General features: G+C 54.3%; 1 protein-coding gene across 1 annotated transcript; it reads left to right on the top strand.

The window, feature by feature from the left end:
• Positions 1-863: 863 nt before the first annotated feature.
• Positions 864-18,688, top strand: TUBA8 (tubulin alpha 8). Its single transcript, XM_055567256.1, has 5 exons — positions 864-1,014; positions 11,234-11,456; positions 12,919-13,067; positions 14,517-15,197; positions 18,290-18,688. The coding sequence occupies exons 1-5, from the start codon at positions 1,012-1,014 to the stop codon at positions 18,581-18,583; spliced, it is 1,350 nt and encodes a 449-aa protein (XP_055423231.1). The 5' UTR covers positions 864-1,011; the 3' UTR covers positions 18,584-18,688.
• The last annotated feature ends 1,311 nt before the right edge of the window (positions 18,689-19,999 follow it).

The raw sequence follows: 19,999 nt of genomic DNA, 5'->3' as shown, positions 1-19,999 counted from the left end.
TCTCAGCTCAGTTTGAACTCTGGTGGGGAAGTTTGCAATGCTTACAGCTTAACTGGGGAGGGGAGGAGGGGAAGTGAGGGAACTGTAATCAATCGCATGGCCAAATCTAAAGTGCAAAGAGAGGGCCAGATCCATTGTCCCCACCCCACCACCCCCAACCCAGGGGAGTGGGGCAAGGCCCTTGGCCCTTCCACATCACTTGCAGCCCCCAAGAGAAGGTCTTAGCAAAGAGGCAGAAAAAAGAGGCAGCTGAAATCCTGAGGTGGTTCTGCATATTCTGGGCTTTAAAGTAGGAAGAGGGAGAGATGATAAATGGATGGAGAAAGAGACTTGAAAATAATGGTGGAGGGGTGATGTCCAGGAACAGAGGAGTAGAAGCGGGAGGGAACAGAGGACGCACTGAGAAGTACCTCCTGTGGCGGTGGGTCGGGGGTGTCTCACCGTTCTCTCAGTGAATCCCCCAACAACCAGGCCAGCCTCGGGCAGGTGCAAGGGCTTCAAAGCCTAGGTGATGAGCAGCCCCAGAGCTGAGCTTGGAGCCTGTCCCTCCCACCGAGAGCCCTGCTCCCACCCTGCCGCCCCCTCCTGGGTTGGGGGTGTCTGCGCAGCGCACCGAACCCCAACCAGCTGCCTTTCCTGCCACAGGAAGAGGATCAAAGTTTGGGAGCGTGAACACTTACTCAAACAGCACTTTCCATTTCCTTCTTGGGCGGCTGGGTTCACAAAGTATGATCGTGCAGAGCATAGTGCAGGAACCGGCCCTCCACCCCACCCCCGCGCGCTGCTCCCCTGGCGGAGACCGAGCCGCCGGCGGGCCGGTGGGGCGGAGCGATTGTGACCTGTCCGGTCCCTCCCTCCCCGGCTCTGTGATGCTGCGGGGCAGCTGCTGGCCCAGTATGCCTGTCCCCGGCACCCTCCCTCCTGGTGTCACAACAGCGGAGGCGGCTGTATCTGGAGCAGTTGGGGTGGGCAGGCCCAGGCGGGAGCGAACGGGCTACTGGAGCAGCCGCGATGGTGAGCCTGCGGGGCCGGGGCGCGAGGGGCGCTGGGCCGGGGATGGGGAGGGAAGAGAGTGGGGGCGCCCACCCCAGAGCCGCTCTCCTCCGCGGCTGACAGCTAGCTCTTTGGATCCGCGGAGCTCGAAGTCTCCTAGGGGTGTCAGTTCAAGGTCGAGGGGTTCATACCCTCGCGCGGGGGGTAACACCCACCTGGTGCCAGTGGCCTTTTCCTAGAGAAAGTAGAGTCTGGGGCGAGTTGCGCCTAAAGGGAGATTTGTGCACGCAGGTGAGGGGAAGGGGACCAGGGGCCGCCCGCGCAGAAGAGGTTAGGTTCCGAGACATCACCGTGGGGCAACTCAGGGACCCAGTGGGGGAGACGGGCCGGCGGGGTGGGGGTTGGGCAGGCAGGCCGGGGATTCCCGACTTGGGGGTGGGGGCTGGGCGGGGCACTGGGTCAGGTCCCACCAACCAAGTGTACAGAGCCCCACGCTGGGGGCTTCCTTCTTTCCCATCCCAGGGCCATCTGGCTTGGGTCTGGGACACTTCCACCTCCAGCTCAGCTTCCCAGGCCCTGGCACCTGCTTCCAGCTCCCCAGTTTTTCAAGCGGTCAAAGCCAGAGGACTTTGGCACACAGGGTTTCAGACAGCTTCTTTCCTTCCTACCCTGGCTGCGGTGCCCGCCCCATCTGTCTGTCTCCCTCTCCTCTGGGACTGGGATCTTACTTGCTGGAGAGGTCCTCTCCCAGGGCTGCAGTCCCACCAGCTGGAGGCCCTCCCCTCGCCCCCTGAGTCCTGGGGTGGGTAAAATTTGCTGCCAGTCGACTTCACCCTGATGCCTCAAAACACAAAGAACCCAGAAATCTCCTGGACTGGAGGCCCCACTGTCTGGGGCTCAGGGAGGGTGGCAAGATTGGCTGGGGGAGGGGGCGGCGTCAGCTTGACTGGCAGGCCAAGGTCAGGCTGTCCTGGCACTCTTCCTCCAGTGTCAGTGGCCAGCAGGACAGGTGAGAACCTCCCTCCTCCTCATTCTGGAAAGTGCCCAGGGCCCCTGGCTCTGGCCCCAGCTCTGCCCATTCGAGCTCCAGGCCTACTCCCCAGAGCAGGCTCCTAGGGAATACTGGGACTGGCCAGAGGAGTCCACCCCTGCCTGAGGCCAGGGGTCACAGAGGGAGTCCAGAGCCAGGAGTTTCTGGAGTTTTGGGCTCCTGGCTTTGCAGCTAGCTATGTGACTTCAAGTCACTTAATCTCTCTGAAGTAGTTTTTCTCATCTCCAAAATGAAGAGGGGTTATGGTTCAAATTTTCAAAGTTCCACCTAGCTTTACTATTTTAACCTTTTCATTGCAGAGAAATCCAAGCATATACAAAATGAGAGCGTTATAATGAACCCCTGTGTATGCCTCAACCAGTTTCAACAATTATCTACTTAATGATGAGTCTTACTTCATTCACTCCACCCTGCGTTATTCTGAACCACATCCCAGGCAGCTTACTCAAGATCTGATATTTAATATTTATAATATCCAGCACATAGCTAGTGCTGTGTAATTTTCAGAGTGCTGCCTCTTACACACGTGTTCTAATTCTCACCTAAAAGCTGCAGTGAGTCTTAGAGGGGATTCCAGGACCCAAATCCAGCTCTCTGAACAGAGGTCAATGTGCACTCAAAAGGCAGGTTTCTGAAAATATCTAGTAAATAAAAAAATGTAAAGTAAAAACCTTGTTTTAAATGTGCTAAGGAATCTGAAAGATATTTAACTGAAAATCTATGGCTGAATGTTTTGGAAAGAGACTCTTTGTTTTGAAACACTGAATTTTATGTAACAGGTTCTATTTGGAGCATTTATATACATGGGCAGCACTGTCTTGATGGGAAGACATTTTTTTTGTTGACTATTTCACACTCACAGAGCCTCTTTTTTTCCTTTTTTTGGCGTGTAATTGCTTGTCAATGTTGTGTTAGTTTCTGCTGTACAACAACATGAATCAGCTATATGCATACATGCATCTCCCCCGTCTTGAGCCTCCCCCCCCACCCCATCTTCCATCCCACCCTCTAGGTCACCACCAAGCTGAGCTCCCTGTGCTACACACAGCTTCCTGCTAGCTGTCTGTTTTGTGTATGGCTGTGTACATATGTCAGTGCTCCGCTCTCAGTTTGTCCCATCCTCCCCCCACCCCCATGCCCACATGTCTGTCCTCTATGTCTGCATCTCTATCCTTGCCCTGCAAATAGGTTCATCTGTACCCTTTTCTAGATTCCATAAGTATGCATTAATATACGATATTTGTTTTTCTGACTTACTTCACTCTATGACAGACTCTAGGTTCATCCACATCACTACAAATGACCCAGTTTCAGAACCTCTTTTTTAAAACCCCTTGACTTGTTCCTAAAACCCTAGGATGACACACCGGCCCCAAAGTCCCACCCGTGCAGAAGGACTTTCCTTCCGCAGTGTCTGGACGCCCCTCTGGAGGGCTGGGAAGGCTGCCCATGTTGAGGATGGGCTCGACATTTCTTAGGTTCTAAGTGAGGATTTTATAACTAACCCTGTAACTGAGCATCCCAGTCTGCTCCCAGGGTCCCTCTGGCAAGCAGTTCTCTTGGGAGCCAAGGCTATGACACCTGTCTCGGTGTCAGTGATTCCAGGCCTCAGAGAAAGTGTCTGTGGCTCACAGGGGATGAGGGCACAGCCTGCTCAGTGCTCTCCTCCTGGGTTAGCAGCATGCCTGTGCATTCTGGCGGGGAACTGACATCAGATGGCAACAAAGAGCCTGTCTTCCTGCAGAGCTGGGAGGCTAGAGGGCAGAGTGTTCTGTGTGAGATGGACACTGCTTCTGCATCCGCAGGCCTCTGCGGACTCCCCTGTGCAGGTGGTGTGGCTGAGTGCTGCAGAGCCCAGGCGTGTCTTCCAACTCGGCACCTGCGGGGGCTGCGGCCACTGCACTGTTCTCCCTTCCCATCACTAAGTACGGGTCCCCTGAGGTCCCTGGGCACGTCCTCTGGGCAGCAGTGGAGCCCCCAGCCCCCAGGCAGTGTGTCCATAGGAAGCATCCAGGCTTCGGTTGGGCCCACGCAGAGCCCAGGGGTGACGCTCTGTCCTCTCCGAGTGACGTCTCAGTGACCTTGAAAGGAAGAGGGAAAGTTAAAATAGCTTTTGAGAAGGAAAGAGCTGGCACGTACAGGGCTAGTGATGGGGTGGGTGGGAGGATGTGGCGCTCTGGGACGGGGTGGACCGCTGCTTCTTGCCTTTGGCCACCAGGGACCAACAGTGCTCTCCGTGGTCTTTGAGGCCAACATCCCCCGTTGGCGTCTTCCTGTTAGAATTTCTGTGATGAGCTGCGTGTGGAAGAGACCGGGAGGACAGTGGGCACCACATGTGGCTGATTAAAGCTTGCTTGCTCTCTCCTGCTCCTGACCTGAGTGTCAGCTAAAGCTCAAGGGCCTTTGGCCTCATAGTGTCTAAAGAGTCTGGGAGTCTGTGACCGGCCTGGCTGCTCCCCAGGCTGCCTGTGGTACCTTGTTGCTGCCCAGCTGCGGCGCCTGCCATCTGAGTCCTCACCTGATGTTAACTGAGGTCGACTCTATTCCTGCTGTCGCCAGCTTGCTATCTGTTCTCTGAGTCCAAATATGATCTAATTGAAGGATTTTGAGAAGAGATAGTGCAGCCTCCCAGGAATCATGTTGTTCTTGCTTTAATCATCCCTCGGGAACCCTGGCTCTACTTTTCACCCGTTGTCTCTGACCTGGATCCTGGCATGATTCATCATCCCAGCCTGACAGCTGGAAGTACGTGGGCCTAGGAGTAAGCTTCCTGAAGGCAACCATGTGGCTTGACACACAGGTGGTCAGGGTATGTGGCCTGGTCCCGGGTTTTCACTGGCCCTCACTGCTGGCCTGTCAGTTCCCTTCCAAGATAATATGCCCGTTTTGCTGGCTTGTGATACTTCAAAACCATTTTTTAAAGCTCCAGAGCCTCCTTCTGCAGAGGACTGCAATTAGCGGGTCTGAGTTCTCTGAGAACAAATGGAAAGGAAACGATTAATATTAAAATAGAAATAGTATAAGGTTGACACAAGGAGAGATTTCTGGCTGTGGAGTTATACCAGCACTGTCAAGTCTGGAGCATATTTTTCCTACTGTTCTGCAGAGCTGGGCACCCTCTCCATGGAGGATGGTCATGGGCACACGGCCTACACCAGCCTAGACTTCGGACAGCCTAAGCAGTCCGTGGGACCTGCCCTAAATTCTCCTGCTCCAAATCCAGCTGAAATGCCCCAGATCCTACCAGCCTGTCTGAATTTTCCACGCAGCCTGCAAATAGTCCTCCCCCCAGGAAACCAAGCCAGAAGCTGTTTTTTCTTCCTTTAGTATCGACTGCTCTGCAGGCCCTGGCCACCCGCTCCTTGTTAAGCAGGGTTTTCATTCCAATCACCCCTGAATTTATTGAGCACCTGCTGCATTCAAGCCCTGTACTCGATGCTGGGAATCTGGCAAGAAAACAGGGGCTCTTTGCTGTCCACCAGAAAAGTCGAACAGTGAACCGTTAGCTAGGAGCGTGCAATACAGTGTTGAAGAGGAGGTGGCCCATGCTGGTGTGGGGGCTTCCAGACCTCCAACAGGAGAGGTGATCAGTGAGCACGCAGAAGGGTGAGCAGGAGTTGGCCCAGCCCCTCTTGACGCTCTCTTGCGCACTTGGCTGTAGATCTGCTGCAGGAGCGGATAGAGCAGGTCACTTCTGTCGTCACCCAGTACTAGATCTGGGTAGGGGTGTCATACCTTGCTTGGGGAAGGGAGCTCCTGTGTTAAGACCCTCCATCTCCCTCACCTTCACCCCCTGGGTTGCTGGGCCAAGAGGGGACCCCTTTCCTCTCACAGGGTCCCAAGAGCAGAGAGCTGGAGTCAGCCCTACGAGCCCAGAGTCAGGATAGAACTGGGGGAGGAACAGTGTGAGAGAGAAAGCTTGAGCTCTGCCCGCCAGAGAGGGAATCTGAACCAACCATGAGTTTGGAGCAAACACTTGATGTAAATACTGTCTGCTGGGTCAGCACACCCCTCTCCCTCTCAGCGCACACCGGCCCTGCCCCACCTCTCACCACCCCCCTCCCCTTCAGTACACACCAGGCCCGCCCCCACGCCTCAACACACACCAGCCCCCATCCCCCCCCAGCACACACCAGCACCCTCCTCAGCACACACCAGCCTCTCCCCAACCCCCCAACACCAGGCCCTGAGCACAGGCCTGGTTCTTCCAGGAAGGGTGGCCTGTTTTCTGAGGCGCCCACACTGAGCCGTTCTCTTCTGTTCTCTCTGCAGTGGAGCTTTTTCTGGTCTGGAGTGTTGTTGTACAAGCTTTCCTGGGCTCCAGCTGTCAGGCTTGGGCTGCAGTGAGCATGGGGGCTGCTGTGGGCATGGTGGACCACTGTGGGCGTGGGGGACTGATGTGGGTGTGGGGGGCCGATTTAGGCGTGGGGGGCTGATGATGGGGTAGGGGGCCGATGATGGCGTGAGGGGCTGATGAGGGCATGGGGGGCTGCTGTGGGCATGGTGGACCGCTGTGGGCATGGGGGGCCAATGTAGGCATGGGGGGCTGATAAGGGCATGGGGGGCTGATGATGGTGTGGGGGGCATGGCCCCTGGGCCCTGGGGGCTCAGAGTGAGAACGAGGCAAGGGTCCAGGGTGGCGTCCAGGAGAGGACTCTGCAGAGGTCAGAAGGTCTAGATTTCAGCCCAGGCTCTTTCCTTACAGAGCTGTGAAATTCCCAATCTGTCCTTTACCTGTCTGAGCCTCAGCCTCTTCATCTGTAAAACAAGGGGTGGGAATCGTATTAGATGACCTGTGAGGCCGGCCTGGCTCGAGCTTCTGAAGGCTCTGAGCTCACAAAACTCCCCGGTTACCTGTCTTGGGCATGAGAGCCCGCCCCCAAGGCCGTCAGCACTGGACATGCTCCTGGCTTTTCTGTGTAGAACCTCCAGGCAGGAATGAGAGGTGGTGACAAGTAAGAGCCGCTGGAGAAGCGGGTGGGATCCTTGTCCCCTCAGGGCAGGTGCAAACGGGGCACAGATGTTAGCACTGGGGGCCTCGCCTAACTTCATTTCACTGGTGATTTCCTTGTGTAACTTTATTTTATTTATTTATTTATTTTGGCTGTGCTGTGTGGTTTGCGGGATCTTAGTTGCCCAACCGGTAATTGGACCCTTGTCCCCAGCAGTGACAGCCCCTGAGTCCTAACCACTGGGCCGCCAAGGAAGTCTCCCTTGTGTAACTTTACAGTCCTTGTTTGCCCGACAAACTGGGCTCTTGGTAATTGCCAGCTGAATGAATGGCGAAGTGGAAAGGGACAGGACAGGCCTGGCCCTTGTCGATGGGTTGCTGTGTCAACGCGCCCTTGTCGATGGCCCTTGTCGATGGGGCCCCACCTGGACCTCGCTGTCTCCTGTCTTTAATGTTGGGTTGTCAGCATGAGATGTCAACCCTTCAGAGAAGCATGGCAGTGTGTCGCCTGCATACCTGTCGTCCAGATTTAATCATTGCTATTTTTCTGCCATGTTTATCTGCTGTGCTTGTTGAAGTCAAGTCAAATGTAGATGTCATGACATTTTACCGTAAATGCTTCAGAAGTGACTCTAAAAATAAGAGCTTTTCGATACTTAACTACACTTTCATTATCATGTTTAACAAAATCAATCTGTTTCTCTATTTATCCCCTCAAATATTTTGATTTGTTCAAACCAGAATTGAGTTAAAATTCATACACGCCATGTGTATTTTATGTTTCTTAAGTTCCCCTTGATATGGGTCAGTTCCTCCCTCACCTTTGATTTTCATGAGTTGAGAAGATCGGGTCAGTTGCCCTGCGGAACTTACCAGCTTGTGGATTCATGCTCGTAGTGTCTCTTATCCCTGGACCCCTGTGTTTTCTATAAAGTGGGAGCTACTTATAAAGGGTTTAATACATTAAGGCTGAGTATTTAAGTTTTAACAAATTTTATTTTTTTATTGGAGTGTAATCGCTTTACCGTGTTGTGTTAGTTTCTGCTGTACAGCAAAGTGAATCAGCTACATGTGCACGAATGTCCCCTCCTTCCTGAGCCTCCCTCCTAGCCCGTCCCCCGTTCCAGCCTCTAGGTCATCACAGAGCCCTGAGCTGAGCGCCCTGGGTTGTACGACAGCTTTCTGTTGCTGCCTGTTTTACATGCGGCAGGGTGTATGTGTCAACCAACGCTTCTCTCTCAATTTGTCCCATCCTCCCATCCCTCTCTGTGTCTACACGTCCATTCTCTACATCTGGGTCTCTATTCCTGCCCTGCAAACAGGTTCCTCTGTACCATTTTTCTATGTTCCATATGTATGTGTTAATATACAGTATTGTTAAGGCTGACAAGAAGCTTTCCTGGGAGGTGTGCATGTCCTACTGCATTATTGGTTTTCTCGCTGCCGTGGGATTACAATCCATCCCAGGATCAGAGGTTACAATCCATCCCAGGGTCAGAGGCTGGTAACCATTGAAGTTAACTTCCCCTTGTGACCTGTAAGTAGCAGTGATTCTTTGGCACTCTGTGAACATCTAGTTCCCCTTCAGTCCTTGTCCAAATCAACTATATAATTAGAAACTATTGTATGCAATATTTCTTAGTATATTATTCCTTCCACCCTGACTAGCTCACTGTCTTCTGTTAAAAGAAGTGCTCTCCCTCATCAACAGGGCTGTTTGGATAGGTAGATGCGTTTCTCTCCTGTGGGCTTTTTTTCTTAACAACATGAAGGGCTTGTGGATTTTTGCGTGTCCATCCCGTTTCAGTTGACTACTGCTGTTCCTCTTTCTGACCCTCGGGTTGTTTCACCTTTGGCCGAGGGAGCCTCTTGTGGTTTCTGAGCCCTTTCTGGGTCTGTGCTCTTGGGCTCCCCATGGTGTTCCAGAAGGTTCTCACAGGGGATCATCTTGTGTGTTCCTTGCCCCAGACCTGGAATCCCCCCACCCCCTAGGGAGTCCTGCTTTCTGCTGGTGGAGACTGGTGCTGAGAGGCCGCCCTGGAGGCATCTATGGGCCCATCAGTTATTTCTGAGTCTATCTCATGCCTCCAGTTACTCTTGTCAATTAGTTTGACAGGGAAACCAGCTCCCTCCTCCTGAATGTTGTGTGCCCGTGTGTGAGGCTGATTTCCGCAATGGAGAGTGGCATATTGACTCGCATGAGGTTAAAGGGATGTGTGGACATCCATGTCCCCACGTTGGTGGTCTTCAGGACTTCAGATCCTTCTGTCTTCTCCTCTTACCTTTGATCTTCCTAAAATACCCCAGCATCCTTCCAGAAAGGCCCAGAGCACCCATGGGGAGGGGGTGCCTGGAGATGGTTGGGGGTGGGGCCACAGGACAGCATGTGGGACCAGCTCCTTTCAGGCCTCTCCAGGTCCCCTCGCTCACATACCCCACCCTCAAGGAGGCCATGGCTTCCTGTGAAAGCGTGGTCCAGTCGGTAGCTGCTGGATTTGGGGGTTCTTGGAGAAGGATACTGCTTCCTCAGGCCTGAATCGAGTCCTAAGACGAAGCCCTTTCATTGTAAGAGGAGCGTCAGCCTGAGGTCTCCGGCTTCCCATGGATGCATCTTCCAGGGGGAGAGTAAGGCTACAGGGAAGAAAATGCATAATGATGAAGCTGAAGACAAGGCTGACCATAGCAGAAGTGATCGTGGTGACTTATGCTTTTCACACGCAGGGAGGTTATGTACCTCAGCCCAGCCCACACAGCACAGCTCGTAACTTGAGAGGCAAGATTCGTAAGCAAAGCCCTTTCCTGGCCACCAGGCTCATGGAAACATGGCCGGTTGTATTCCTGGCCAGGCCTCTGTGACACCCGGAGGCCAAGCAGCACGGAGACCGTGTTAGAGCACTGGGTCCTGATGCCTCTGACCACCCCACACCCACACTGGGAGAGCCCCAGGGTCCCAGGAGTCCCATACCCCTTGCCCAGCCCTGGTCTCTGGAGGCTGTACTCTGCGCTTGGATTCCCTGGAGCTGGAAAATGCCAGCTCGGGTCATGGATAAGAATAGAAGGCCACACACCAGGCACATGGTTCCCGGCCCAGCTCTGTCCCGGGCACAGAGGCTCCTGTGAGGCCAGAGCTTCCCTGGAGGGGCATGGGGGGTGATGGGCACACCGTCCCAGCAGAACCATAACACACACACACACACTCTCATGTCTGCATACACATACACACTGCCAGTCTCGAACACGCTCACGATCACACTCTTACAAACATACACCCACACATTTATCACTTCACACATTCAGACACATGCACCCCTCCCCATCCTAAGCTGTTAGTACCAGAACCAATCATGTAATTGTGGCTTCACACCACAACATGGAGAAGGACCCTCTGAAGATCAGCTTTATTTGGCCCTTGGCCTGATGGGTGAGGGAATAGGTTATGGTGGCCACAGAGGAGACTTGGCTTGCCTGTCCCCTCCCAGCCCTTCCCTGCTGATGTGCTGATCCTGTTTTTTTTTTTTTTTAAATAAATGTTTATTTTAAATATTTATTTATTTATTTGGCTGTACCAGGTGTGAGTTGCAACATGTGGGATCTAATTCCCTGACCAGGGATTGAACCCAGGCCCCCTGCATTGGGAGGGCAGTGTCTTAACTGCTGGGACCCACAGGGAAGCCCCTGTACTGACCCTTTCTTATTCCTACATTTGTACACGAAACAGTAATGACAACCATGATACAGACTCCAAGACACAGTCCTCCCGTGAGTGTTTCTCTGCTCTGTGATGGGGAGCTGTGGACTGTGTGCGTGTGTGTGTGTGAGACAGCGTCTGGGAGACTCTGGCTGAGGGAGGAACATGATCGGTGCACCGGGCACGGCGGTGGATTCGAGGATGGATTCTGCTGTTCTCACTGGTTCTTCTTGGACCGGCGTCACCGGTGCAGGAGTCCATCCGTGGTTGGGAATTTCATGTTTCATCTGTGCGGCTGGCCTTCTCTTTCCTTTTCTTGACACAAAGGATTAACCATGGAAAGCCACCCTCACAGCAAACCATGGAGCTGGGGTTCTTCCTTGGAACCAAGTCTTGATCCACATGCCATGGGGCCCAGAGCCCACCTGCTGGGCAGGGGCAGGGTGTCCTGCCTGCCAAGTGCTAGGGAGGGACACGTTCTCAGAGGCGGGGCCTGGGGGCCTGGGCAGAGGCCTGCTGGGGCTCTGACTGGCCTGCTCTCTGCCTGCAGCGGGAATGCATATCCGTCCACGTGGGCCAGGCTGGGGTCCAGATCGGCAATGCCTGCTGGGAGCTCTTCTGCCTGGAGCATGGCATCCAGGCCGATGGCACCTTTGGTGCGCAGGCCAGCAAGGTCCATGACGATGACTCCTTCACCACGTTCTTCAGCGAGACCGGCAATGGGAAGCACGTGCCCCGGGCCGTCATGGTCGACCTGGAGCCCACAGTGGTCGGTGAGCATGGGCCAGGGTCCTGCCCAGGAGCAGCACCAGGCTGCAGAGGCCGTGGTCCACCATGGTGCTGTGGTCCACCATGGTGTCTGGGGAGGCTTGGGAGGCTGACCTCCCCGTGGAAGGGTGACCCTCCAGACCCCCACCCTCACCCCATGTGACTCATGGTTCCTGGAGCCCTCCCCAGTCTCAGGGTCTCAAGTGGGGATCAGAGGTCTCTGCTCCTCCGTTAAAGCTCCAACCTGGTTCTCTCCCCTCAAAACTGCTTAGGCAGACCAAAATTGCCAAGATTGTTCACTAAATACTAAGAATCAAAAATACCAGTAATTTCAGAAATTATAAGAAGCCCTCACATAGTCAGTTTCCCAAAGTGTATGTTTCCAGTTCTGTATTGATTGCAGTCCATCCTGGCAGGCCTGGTGTAACCTTGCAGCCTCTCACACACGAGACGAAATAGCAGCAGGCACTTTCTCTTACAGCCCGAGGTTGATGGATGTTAGAACGAACCTCGTCTGGATCTTAGGGAAACAGGAGTACTGACTTGTGTCAGGGCAGGATCCTTGTTCTCCCTGCTGCCAAGCCCACAGCACCCCTGGTTCAGTCCACACTCTTCATCAGCATTTCCTCAGCTTCAAAGCCTGCTCACCAGCAAAGACGGATGAGTCCCCAGGGGTGTCTGGGCACTGCCTTTAGGGCCTGAACACTGTTTCTGGGGCCACAGACGCCAGTATACCTCCACTTGTACAAATATAGAAAGGACAGATGACCTTCCTGGGCCACTGCACAGAGGGGTGCTTTCCCTGGAGGAGCAGAGGGTGCTGTAGAGGAGAGGGGATGGCGGTGGGGCCTAAGGCCCCCTGGTCTGCTGTGTGTCTGCTTTGGTGGACCTAAGAGGTGAGCAGAGCCCCCATGCCACTGGAACCATTCTCGGGCTCTGGCTCTTCTGGAATGTGGAACACAGCTTTGCTTCCAAGTTGTTCTGAAATATCTCTAATGCCTGATGTGTATTGTTGCCTCTGGAGGTGGAAGTTAGGGCTGGGACAATCCCTGGGAGGCCTGGGAGCAGGTCATTCTGAATCTTTCCCTGTGTCCTTGAAGCATCTGGAGGCGAGTGAAGGTGGTTATATTCTGGGGTAAATTTTGCAGCATGAAGGAAAAACTGGAGGGAAGCCTTGGGGGTCCGGGCAGTCAGACTTGGTATCTGCCCAGCTTTGTAAACAAACCCAAGGCTCCCTAAGGTCCTGCCAGCAGAGCAGCTGGCTTCTCACTGCTGCTTGAGGCCCAGGCTTCTGCTCTATTGGAGCCTGTGTTACCCTGGAATTCCCTTAGCCTCGCAGATGTATTCTGGGGTTGTCTGTTCCACCTCAGTAGAGTTTAGTAGATAGGGGTGTCGTGTGTTCTCGTGGGAGGGGGGTGTCTTCTCTGGGAACCAGGGGTAAGACTGATGGTCGCCCTATCCCGGTAGATGAGGTTCGGGCCGGAACCTACCGCCACCTCTTCCATCCGGAGCAGCTGATCACAGGAAAAGAGGACGCAGCTAACAACTATGCCCGGGGCCACTACACGGTGGGCAAGGAGAGCATCGACCTGGTGCTGGACCGCATCCGCAAGCTGGTACGTGTGTGCAAGGGCGGGGAGCTGGAGAGCCCGCCAAGGTCGACAGGCCGGCGGGAGGACGCGGCCCCCGGCTGCAGGATAAACACCTAAGACTTGGGAATTTCTGCTTGTGTTCTGTAAGAGGCACGTGCTGGGTTGGCGCCCCTTCCTCCTCCTGGGCCATGTGGGCTGCCCTCCAGGCTGGTGCCTGGTAGCACGTACGGATGCTCTGCGGTGGTGGTGGGGAGAAATCCCAGGGGTGAGGAAGGTGGAACTCTTTGCTGGATGGCAGCAACAGGTTTCAAAGCATTTTTTGTTTTATTTTGAGCAGTTGAAAAGGTGAATTTATTTCACTTAACAAAGCATTTAACTTGGAGGAGAAGAGGAAGACTGTTGATCTATTTCAGCTTTACAGATGCTATTACAAATGCCACACACGTTCCTTTGTTTAATCCCCTAAACAACCATACAAAGGCGATCTCGTGCCTGGACTTTACAGTTGGGGAAATAGAGAGCCTGAGTGATTCAGTGACTTGGTCTGGGTCCCCCAGCTAGAAAGTGGCTGAGTCAAGATCTGAACTGGGTTGGTTTGACTGGGAAGCTCAGGGAGTCACTTGTCTACTTGAGCCCCGTTCCTAATCTGTACAGTGGAGAGGCGAGCTTGATCAAGGGCTCTTAACTTGGGAGCTAAGGGTGCCGAGTTTTCGCGTGTTCACTTTTCCTGTTTAGAGCAGAGTTCATGGGGGTCATCAGTCCTAAAGTCATTTGCAATCCCCAAAGTTCAGAACATCCAACTGAACACAGTCATAGATCACGTCCAGCGGGGAAGTTGCATGACCTGCGGATTCTCTTAGTTCTGGTGAGAGCTCACTGTCCTTGCTGAGCACAGTAGGACTCCTCACTGAACGATCACAGTAGCCTTATTTATGAGAGGAATGTGTTTATTGTCCGCACTTTAAGAAGAAACGTGAGTCTGGAGGGTTCGGTAACTTGCTCGAATATTTACAGCTGGGAAATGGCAAAGTTGATGTTAAATCTCAGGGTCTCTGACCCATTTATCCCTCTGAAATTGGTGCCCTGAGCCACCTTGCAAGGTCGGGCTGGGCTGTATAAGCCTGCAGTTTCCACAGAATCAAAGGACAGGGCCAGGGAAATGGGCAAGGAGCTGGGGTCCACACGGGGCGAAGTCCTTAACCACCATGGTTTCGGAACCTCATTCCTGGTTCAAACAGGCCACTGGGCTGGAAGCTTCATGGACCTGGAGGCGAGAGCGTGTTTGCTGCCCCATATTTCAGCCGTTCCTCCCAAGAACGCTGCAGCTCCTATGTGTGTTCTGACTTCCTCAAGGACGGTTTGATTTCACCCACTTGAAAATGTTATGGGATGGAGCAGGCGGACAGAAAAGGCCGTCTGCCGGTGCCCACGCGAGGGTGTCCTCAGAGCTTTGTCTATGTCCTCCTCTCCCAGACAGATGCCTGCTCGGGTCTGCAGGGCTTCCTCATTTTCCACAGCTTCGGGGGCGGCACCGGCTCGGGCTTCACGTCTCTGCTCATGGAGCGGCTTTCCCTGGACTACGGCAAGAAGTCCAAGCTGGAGTTTGCCATCTACCCGGCCCCCCAGGTCTCCACGGCCGTGGTGGAACCTTACAACTCCATCCTGACCACACACACCACCCTGGAGCACTCGGACTGCGCCTTCATGGTGGACAATGAGGCCATCTACGACATCTGCCGGCGCAACCTGGACATCGAGCGGCCCACGTACACCAACCTCAACCGGCTCATCAGCCAGATCGTGTCCTCCATCACGGCCTCCCTGCGCTTCGACGGCGCCCTCAACGTGGACCTGACTGAGTTCCAGACCAACCTGGTGCCCTACCCCCGCATCCACTTCCCGCTGGTCACCTACGCGCCCATCATCTCAGCCGAGAAGGCCTACCATGAGCAGCTGTCCGTGGCCGAGATCACCAGCTCCTGCTTTGAGCCCAACAGCCAGATGGTGAAGTGCGACCCTCGCCACGGCAAGTACATGGCCTGCTGCATGCTCTACCGGGGGGACGTGGTGCCCAAGGACGTGAACGTCGCCATTGCCGCCATCAAGACCAAGAGGACTATCCAGTTTGTGGACTGGTGTCCCACGGGCTTCAAGGTGAGAGCAGGGGACACGATGGAGACAGACAGCTAGAGAAGCAGAGGGAAACCAAGGATGGGGAGGAAGGGGTGGAGACTGGGGTCCTGGGCTGACACGGGAGCTTTGGGACAACACGGGGAGAGGGGCGTAGGCCAGTGTAATGCTAATTTCTTTCATTCATTCATTTGTTCAGGCGCTTGTTTTAGGCCTGGAGAGCCTGGGAGGGGGTGTTTACTGGAAGAGGGGAGGGGCAGTATTGCAAAGGGGGTGGGCCCACCGCTCCCACCGGATGGTCTGCAAGCATCTCAGAGGTCTGGCAGGAAAGAACTTAGGCCAGTGTGTGCAAGTGGGCTAACCAGGCCGAGGGGGTGGAGGTAGCCCTGATCTGACCACAGATCAGAGAATGCAGTGACCGGATTATTCAAGTTGCCAGACAAGAGGGGCGGTTCCCTCCTCTAACGAAGGATGTGTCCTTCTCCCCAGTTTGTTTTGAAAAATTGTTCACCTTGTATGTTTTCATCAATTTAGAGTAAGGATAAGAAATTTTATGGTTATTATGTGGCTGTGATTCACTTACATTATGAAACCCTGACGTTTCCACTAAGTAGGAGTGAGCTGGGAGCCGGTTGTAGGTCTGCGTTCTGTGGGTCAGTGGGGGGATAGAAGACCCCGGCTCTCAGGACCGAGGATGCTCTTGGGAGCCGCCCCTCTGAGTTGCCCTGGCGGGACAGGCAACTACCTCTGCCCAGGGTCTCTCATCAGAGTTCACCATCAGAGCAACTGCCACTGTTCATGTTAGCTAGTCCCCTCCGGCAGGCCTTTAATAATTCAAAGGTTTACCGAACACCAGGGGAGGTTGTGCCAGTTGCTGGAGACAGAGAAGAGCTCGTCGTCTCAGTTTTCCCTGGTGGGACTTTCACAAACGAGGCACCGCGTGCCGGGCTCTTGGCTGAGCTGCTGATGGGCGAGCGGCCTCCGCACAGCTCTGCTCCCACCCTCGGCCGGAATCCTCTCCCCTGCACTGCCTGTCCTAATGTGGCAGTTCTGGTCACTCTTGTGAAAACATTCACGATCTTACCCCGAGTTGTTGTCATTTTCTCTTTCAAACAGAAACAGCAAGACAAGCTGGTAGTAAAATGAACAGGCAAAAAAGGGTGGTCGAGAAATTAACAAAAAAGAGATGCCCCCATAGTCTCATCCTTTTATTTATTTTTTAAAGTCTTTGAATTTGTCACGATACTGCTTCCGTTTTACGTTTCTGGTTTTTTGACCACGAGCCATGTGTGATCTTAGCTCCCCAACCAGGAGTCGAACTGGCACCCCCTGCATTGGAAGGCGAAGTCGTAACCACTGGACCAGGAAAGTCCCCCCAGCCCTCCACTTCTAGCTGAAGTTCGGGGTTATGACCAGAAGGATAAGGCAGTGCTGGAACCTTTGGCTGCTTCTCAGAAAAGCACATGACATGGGGGCGGATGGTGTTGAACTTCATGCTGTAGCACACTCCCCGGGATGTCTGTCCCCACTGACAGGGGTCCAGGGGTGCTGCTGTTGAAGAGAGAGCACAGCTGGCTGGTCCAGCAGACACATGATGTGGCACTGACTTCCCCTCCTCACTTTGATCCTCTGCCCCCATCTCAGCATCACTTCCACCCCCACGATGCTGCTTTCGTCTAAGGGGAATAGTAGACCATTCTGGGTTACCCGCCTTGGCTCTGTAGCCTGGTGCCACTCCCACCTCTGCCTCTCAAGAGGACTTGTATTTTAAAGCTGTGAGTTTAAGAGATTGGCAGTGAAGACCCAGTGGTCTAGGCAGGAGAGGCATTTGGGGAGCAGCTCCCAGTTCTCAGCGTCCCATGGGTATCGTCACAGTGGTCACCTGAGGCCCCTTCCAGGTCCCCAGAGTACTTGGTTTGGGGTGTGTGTGGGAGAAGGGAGATTTCCAGGATGGTAGCCCCCCTTCAACTGGGCCGGATCAGCTTGGAGGGCCCTCCATGCTGCCAGAACTTGGGGAATCCACTTGTCCAGCAAGACTTTTTAACTGACTTTCTTTCTTTTAATTAATTAGCTGTGGCTGTGCTGGGACTTTGTTACTGTCCTCGGGCTTTTCTCTAGTTGTAGTGAGCAGGGGCTGCTCTCCAATTGTGGTGCTTGGGCTTCTCATTGCAGTGCCTTCTCTTGCTGCAGAGCATGGGGTCTGTAGCGCAGCCTCAGTAGTCGTGGTGCACCGGGTCGGTTGCCCCGAGGCATGTGGAATCTTCCCGTGTCCCCTGCATTGGCAGGTGGATTCTTCACCACTGGACCACCAGGGAAATCTTTCTTAGATTTCCATGCTTTTCCTCCAAGAAGCCTCACACCCCAGAGGCAGAGGGCCTGGTAGATGCAGACACCATCCCCAGAAGCTTTTGCACCTTTTTATTTATTGCTTGAGGATATCTCTGTGATCTTTTAAACACCACCCTTCACCCTTGGCGGGGCTTCCCAAGGGGCTCAGTGATAAAGAATCCACCTACCAATGCAGGAGACCCAGATTCGATATCTGGGTTAGGGAGATCCCCTGGAGGAGGAAATGGCTACCCACTCTAATATTCTTGCCTGGAGAATCCCATGGACAGAGGAGCCTGCCAGGCTACAGTCCATGGTATCACAAAGAGTTGGACAGGACTGAGCATGCACTCACGCACGCAAAATTCACCCTTGGCAGAGAAATTGCCCTAAATCTATTGACCGCATAACTAAGAGAAAAACCTGAAATTCCCCTGGAAGGAGTGAATTCACAATAACTTCCGTCTCCGGGCACTGCCACGCCCCCTGCCTGACCCGTGTTCCGGACCCTCACTTGTCTGCTTACGTCTCCTAGGAGCATTTCTGCCAGCTCTTCCCCTCCGCTTGAATTTCCCCACCCAGTCCCCTTACTTCTGCTTTCTCTTCCACGTGCACTTCTACCTGCCTGCCCCCCACCTTCACATGTGATGTGATGTGGGGGCAGAAAGGGGATGTGATCCCCTCTCATCACATCCAGGCCTGCTGCCCCGTACCCTCCCCACTACATGACCAGGGTGTCCCAGCTTGAGTTATCCACTGACCACCACGTTTTGGTCCTCTGTTCCCAGGTGGGCATCAACTACCAGCCCCCCACGGTGGTCCCTGGGGGAGACCTGGCCAAGGTGCAGCGGGCCGTGTGCATGCTGAGCAACACCACGGCCATCGCCGAGGCCTGGGCCCGCCTGGACCACAAGTTCGACCTCATGTACGCCAAGCGCGCCTTTGTGCACTGGTACGTCGGCGAGGGGATGGAAGAAGGCGAGTTTTCCGAGGCCCGGGAGGACCTGGCTGCCCTGGAGAAGGATTATGAGGAAGTGGGGACTGATTCATTTGAAGAAGAGAATGAAGGGGAGGAATTTTAAATACAGATGTTCCTCCTGGCTGTGTCTCTTTATTCCTGCTACCCCTCCAAGCACGTTAACCCAGCCTGGATCCTGACACCAGTGCCCATGGGTGACAAGCCCACACAGACGCTGAGCTCTGCCAGACCCTCATGAGAGGATGGTGGCTTTGTGTCCCCAGAGGAGAACAGAGTCACTGTCTCTGGGTCAGGGTGGGAGGCCGAGGCGGGATTTAAGATTCTAGATGCGGCTGGCCCCACCGCAGACACAGCCTCCTGGCTGGGAAGCAGGCAGTTGAGACCTGGGCTTTGGGAGGGCTCTGGAAAGGGAGTGGCTCTGTGGTCAGGGCTTGAGGAGAAGCAGGAGTGCATTTCTGCCCTTGTAACACACAGACACGGCAGCGGGGTCACCGCAGGCAGTTCGGTGCTGTGACCAAACTGTGCAGTTTGGGTGGGGAGTCAGAAATGACCTTGTGGAGACCCGGGTGCAGCCCCTAGCCACCCCTGAGGTTCTGGAGTCAGAGGATGCCGGGACGATGTGTGAAGAGCAGGAGGGAGGCCAGGGCACCAAGGATCGAGGGGAGGATGTGATGCCGGGTCGGGCCATTTGGGCCGCTCCTAGAGAGGAGGTCAGTTTCCTCTAACTGAAGCAGCGTTTGGAAGGCTTTATGCAGAATGTCTCCTGTGCACACACCCCTTATCTCTCACCCCCAGCAGTCTCAAGGGCTCCTCCTCTTGTTTTATGCATGAAGACACTGAGGTGCAGAGAGTGTATGTGCTGGAGGTGGGAGAGCGGAGCCAGAGGCGCGACCACCGTCTTCTCTTGGCGCTCCGCACTGTCTCCACCCTTGGGATTCATGTCCTGTTCCAATAGCCGCCTCATGAGATGAAGGGTGGGGAGAAGCAAAGTCCACTTATTACAAAAGAGAGGACAAGTTAATGCGTCTTTCCCTAAAGTTGGCAGCTCCAGTAGGATTGGGGGGAAAATCATAAGCCGCCATGATTAAACTCGTGATGAGACCCCCAGGGTCTGGCCCACAGCAGGTCCCGATGCATGAAACGTACAGCTCAGTGACTGCGCACTTTCCTTGCTTGTCTCTATTCTGTATCCCTTGGAAGCCCAAGAAAAATAGAATGAAACGTCCCAAGGAAAGGAAGATCAGGCTCCCCACTCGTCAAGGACTGTTTCAGAGAGACCACCGTGGCGGTGCTCCTCTGTGATGGAGGCCGTGGGCTGAGGAGGCCAGGTCTACTCGCGTCCAGACCCCCTTGCCTGAGGTCATCCCGCGTCAGTTCCTGGGGGCTGCAGAGACCGAGGTCAGGAGCTATGGCCCATCTCAGGAAGGGGCGTTTTCTACTGATGGAGGGGAGGGACCTACCCATGAGTTTCAGATGAGCCTCATGTGTGTGACTGTGACCTAATCAGGGAGACAGGAAG

The sequence above is a fragment of the Bubalus kerabau genome, chromosome 1 (genome assembly GCF_029407905.1).
Source record: "Bubalus kerabau isolate K-KA32 ecotype Philippines breed swamp buffalo chromosome 1, PCC_UOA_SB_1v2, whole genome shotgun sequence".
Lineage (NCBI taxonomy): Eukaryota > Metazoa > Chordata > Mammalia > Artiodactyla > Bovidae > Bubalus > Bubalus kerabau.
Note: the sequence above shows the minus strand (reverse complement) of the source record. Positions and strands in the feature narration are given on the sequence as shown.

Coding starts and splice junctions, on each gene's coding strand:
- TUBA8 (XM_055567256.1), top strand. Junction 11,457..12,918: donor CCTGGAGCCCACAGTGGTCG/GTGAGCATGGGC, acceptor CTATCCCGGTAG/ATGAGGTTCGGGCCGGAACC. Junction 15,198..18,289: donor GGTGTCCCACGGGCTTCAAG/GTGAGAGCAGGG, acceptor CTCTGTTCCCAG/GTGGGCATCAACTACCAGCC.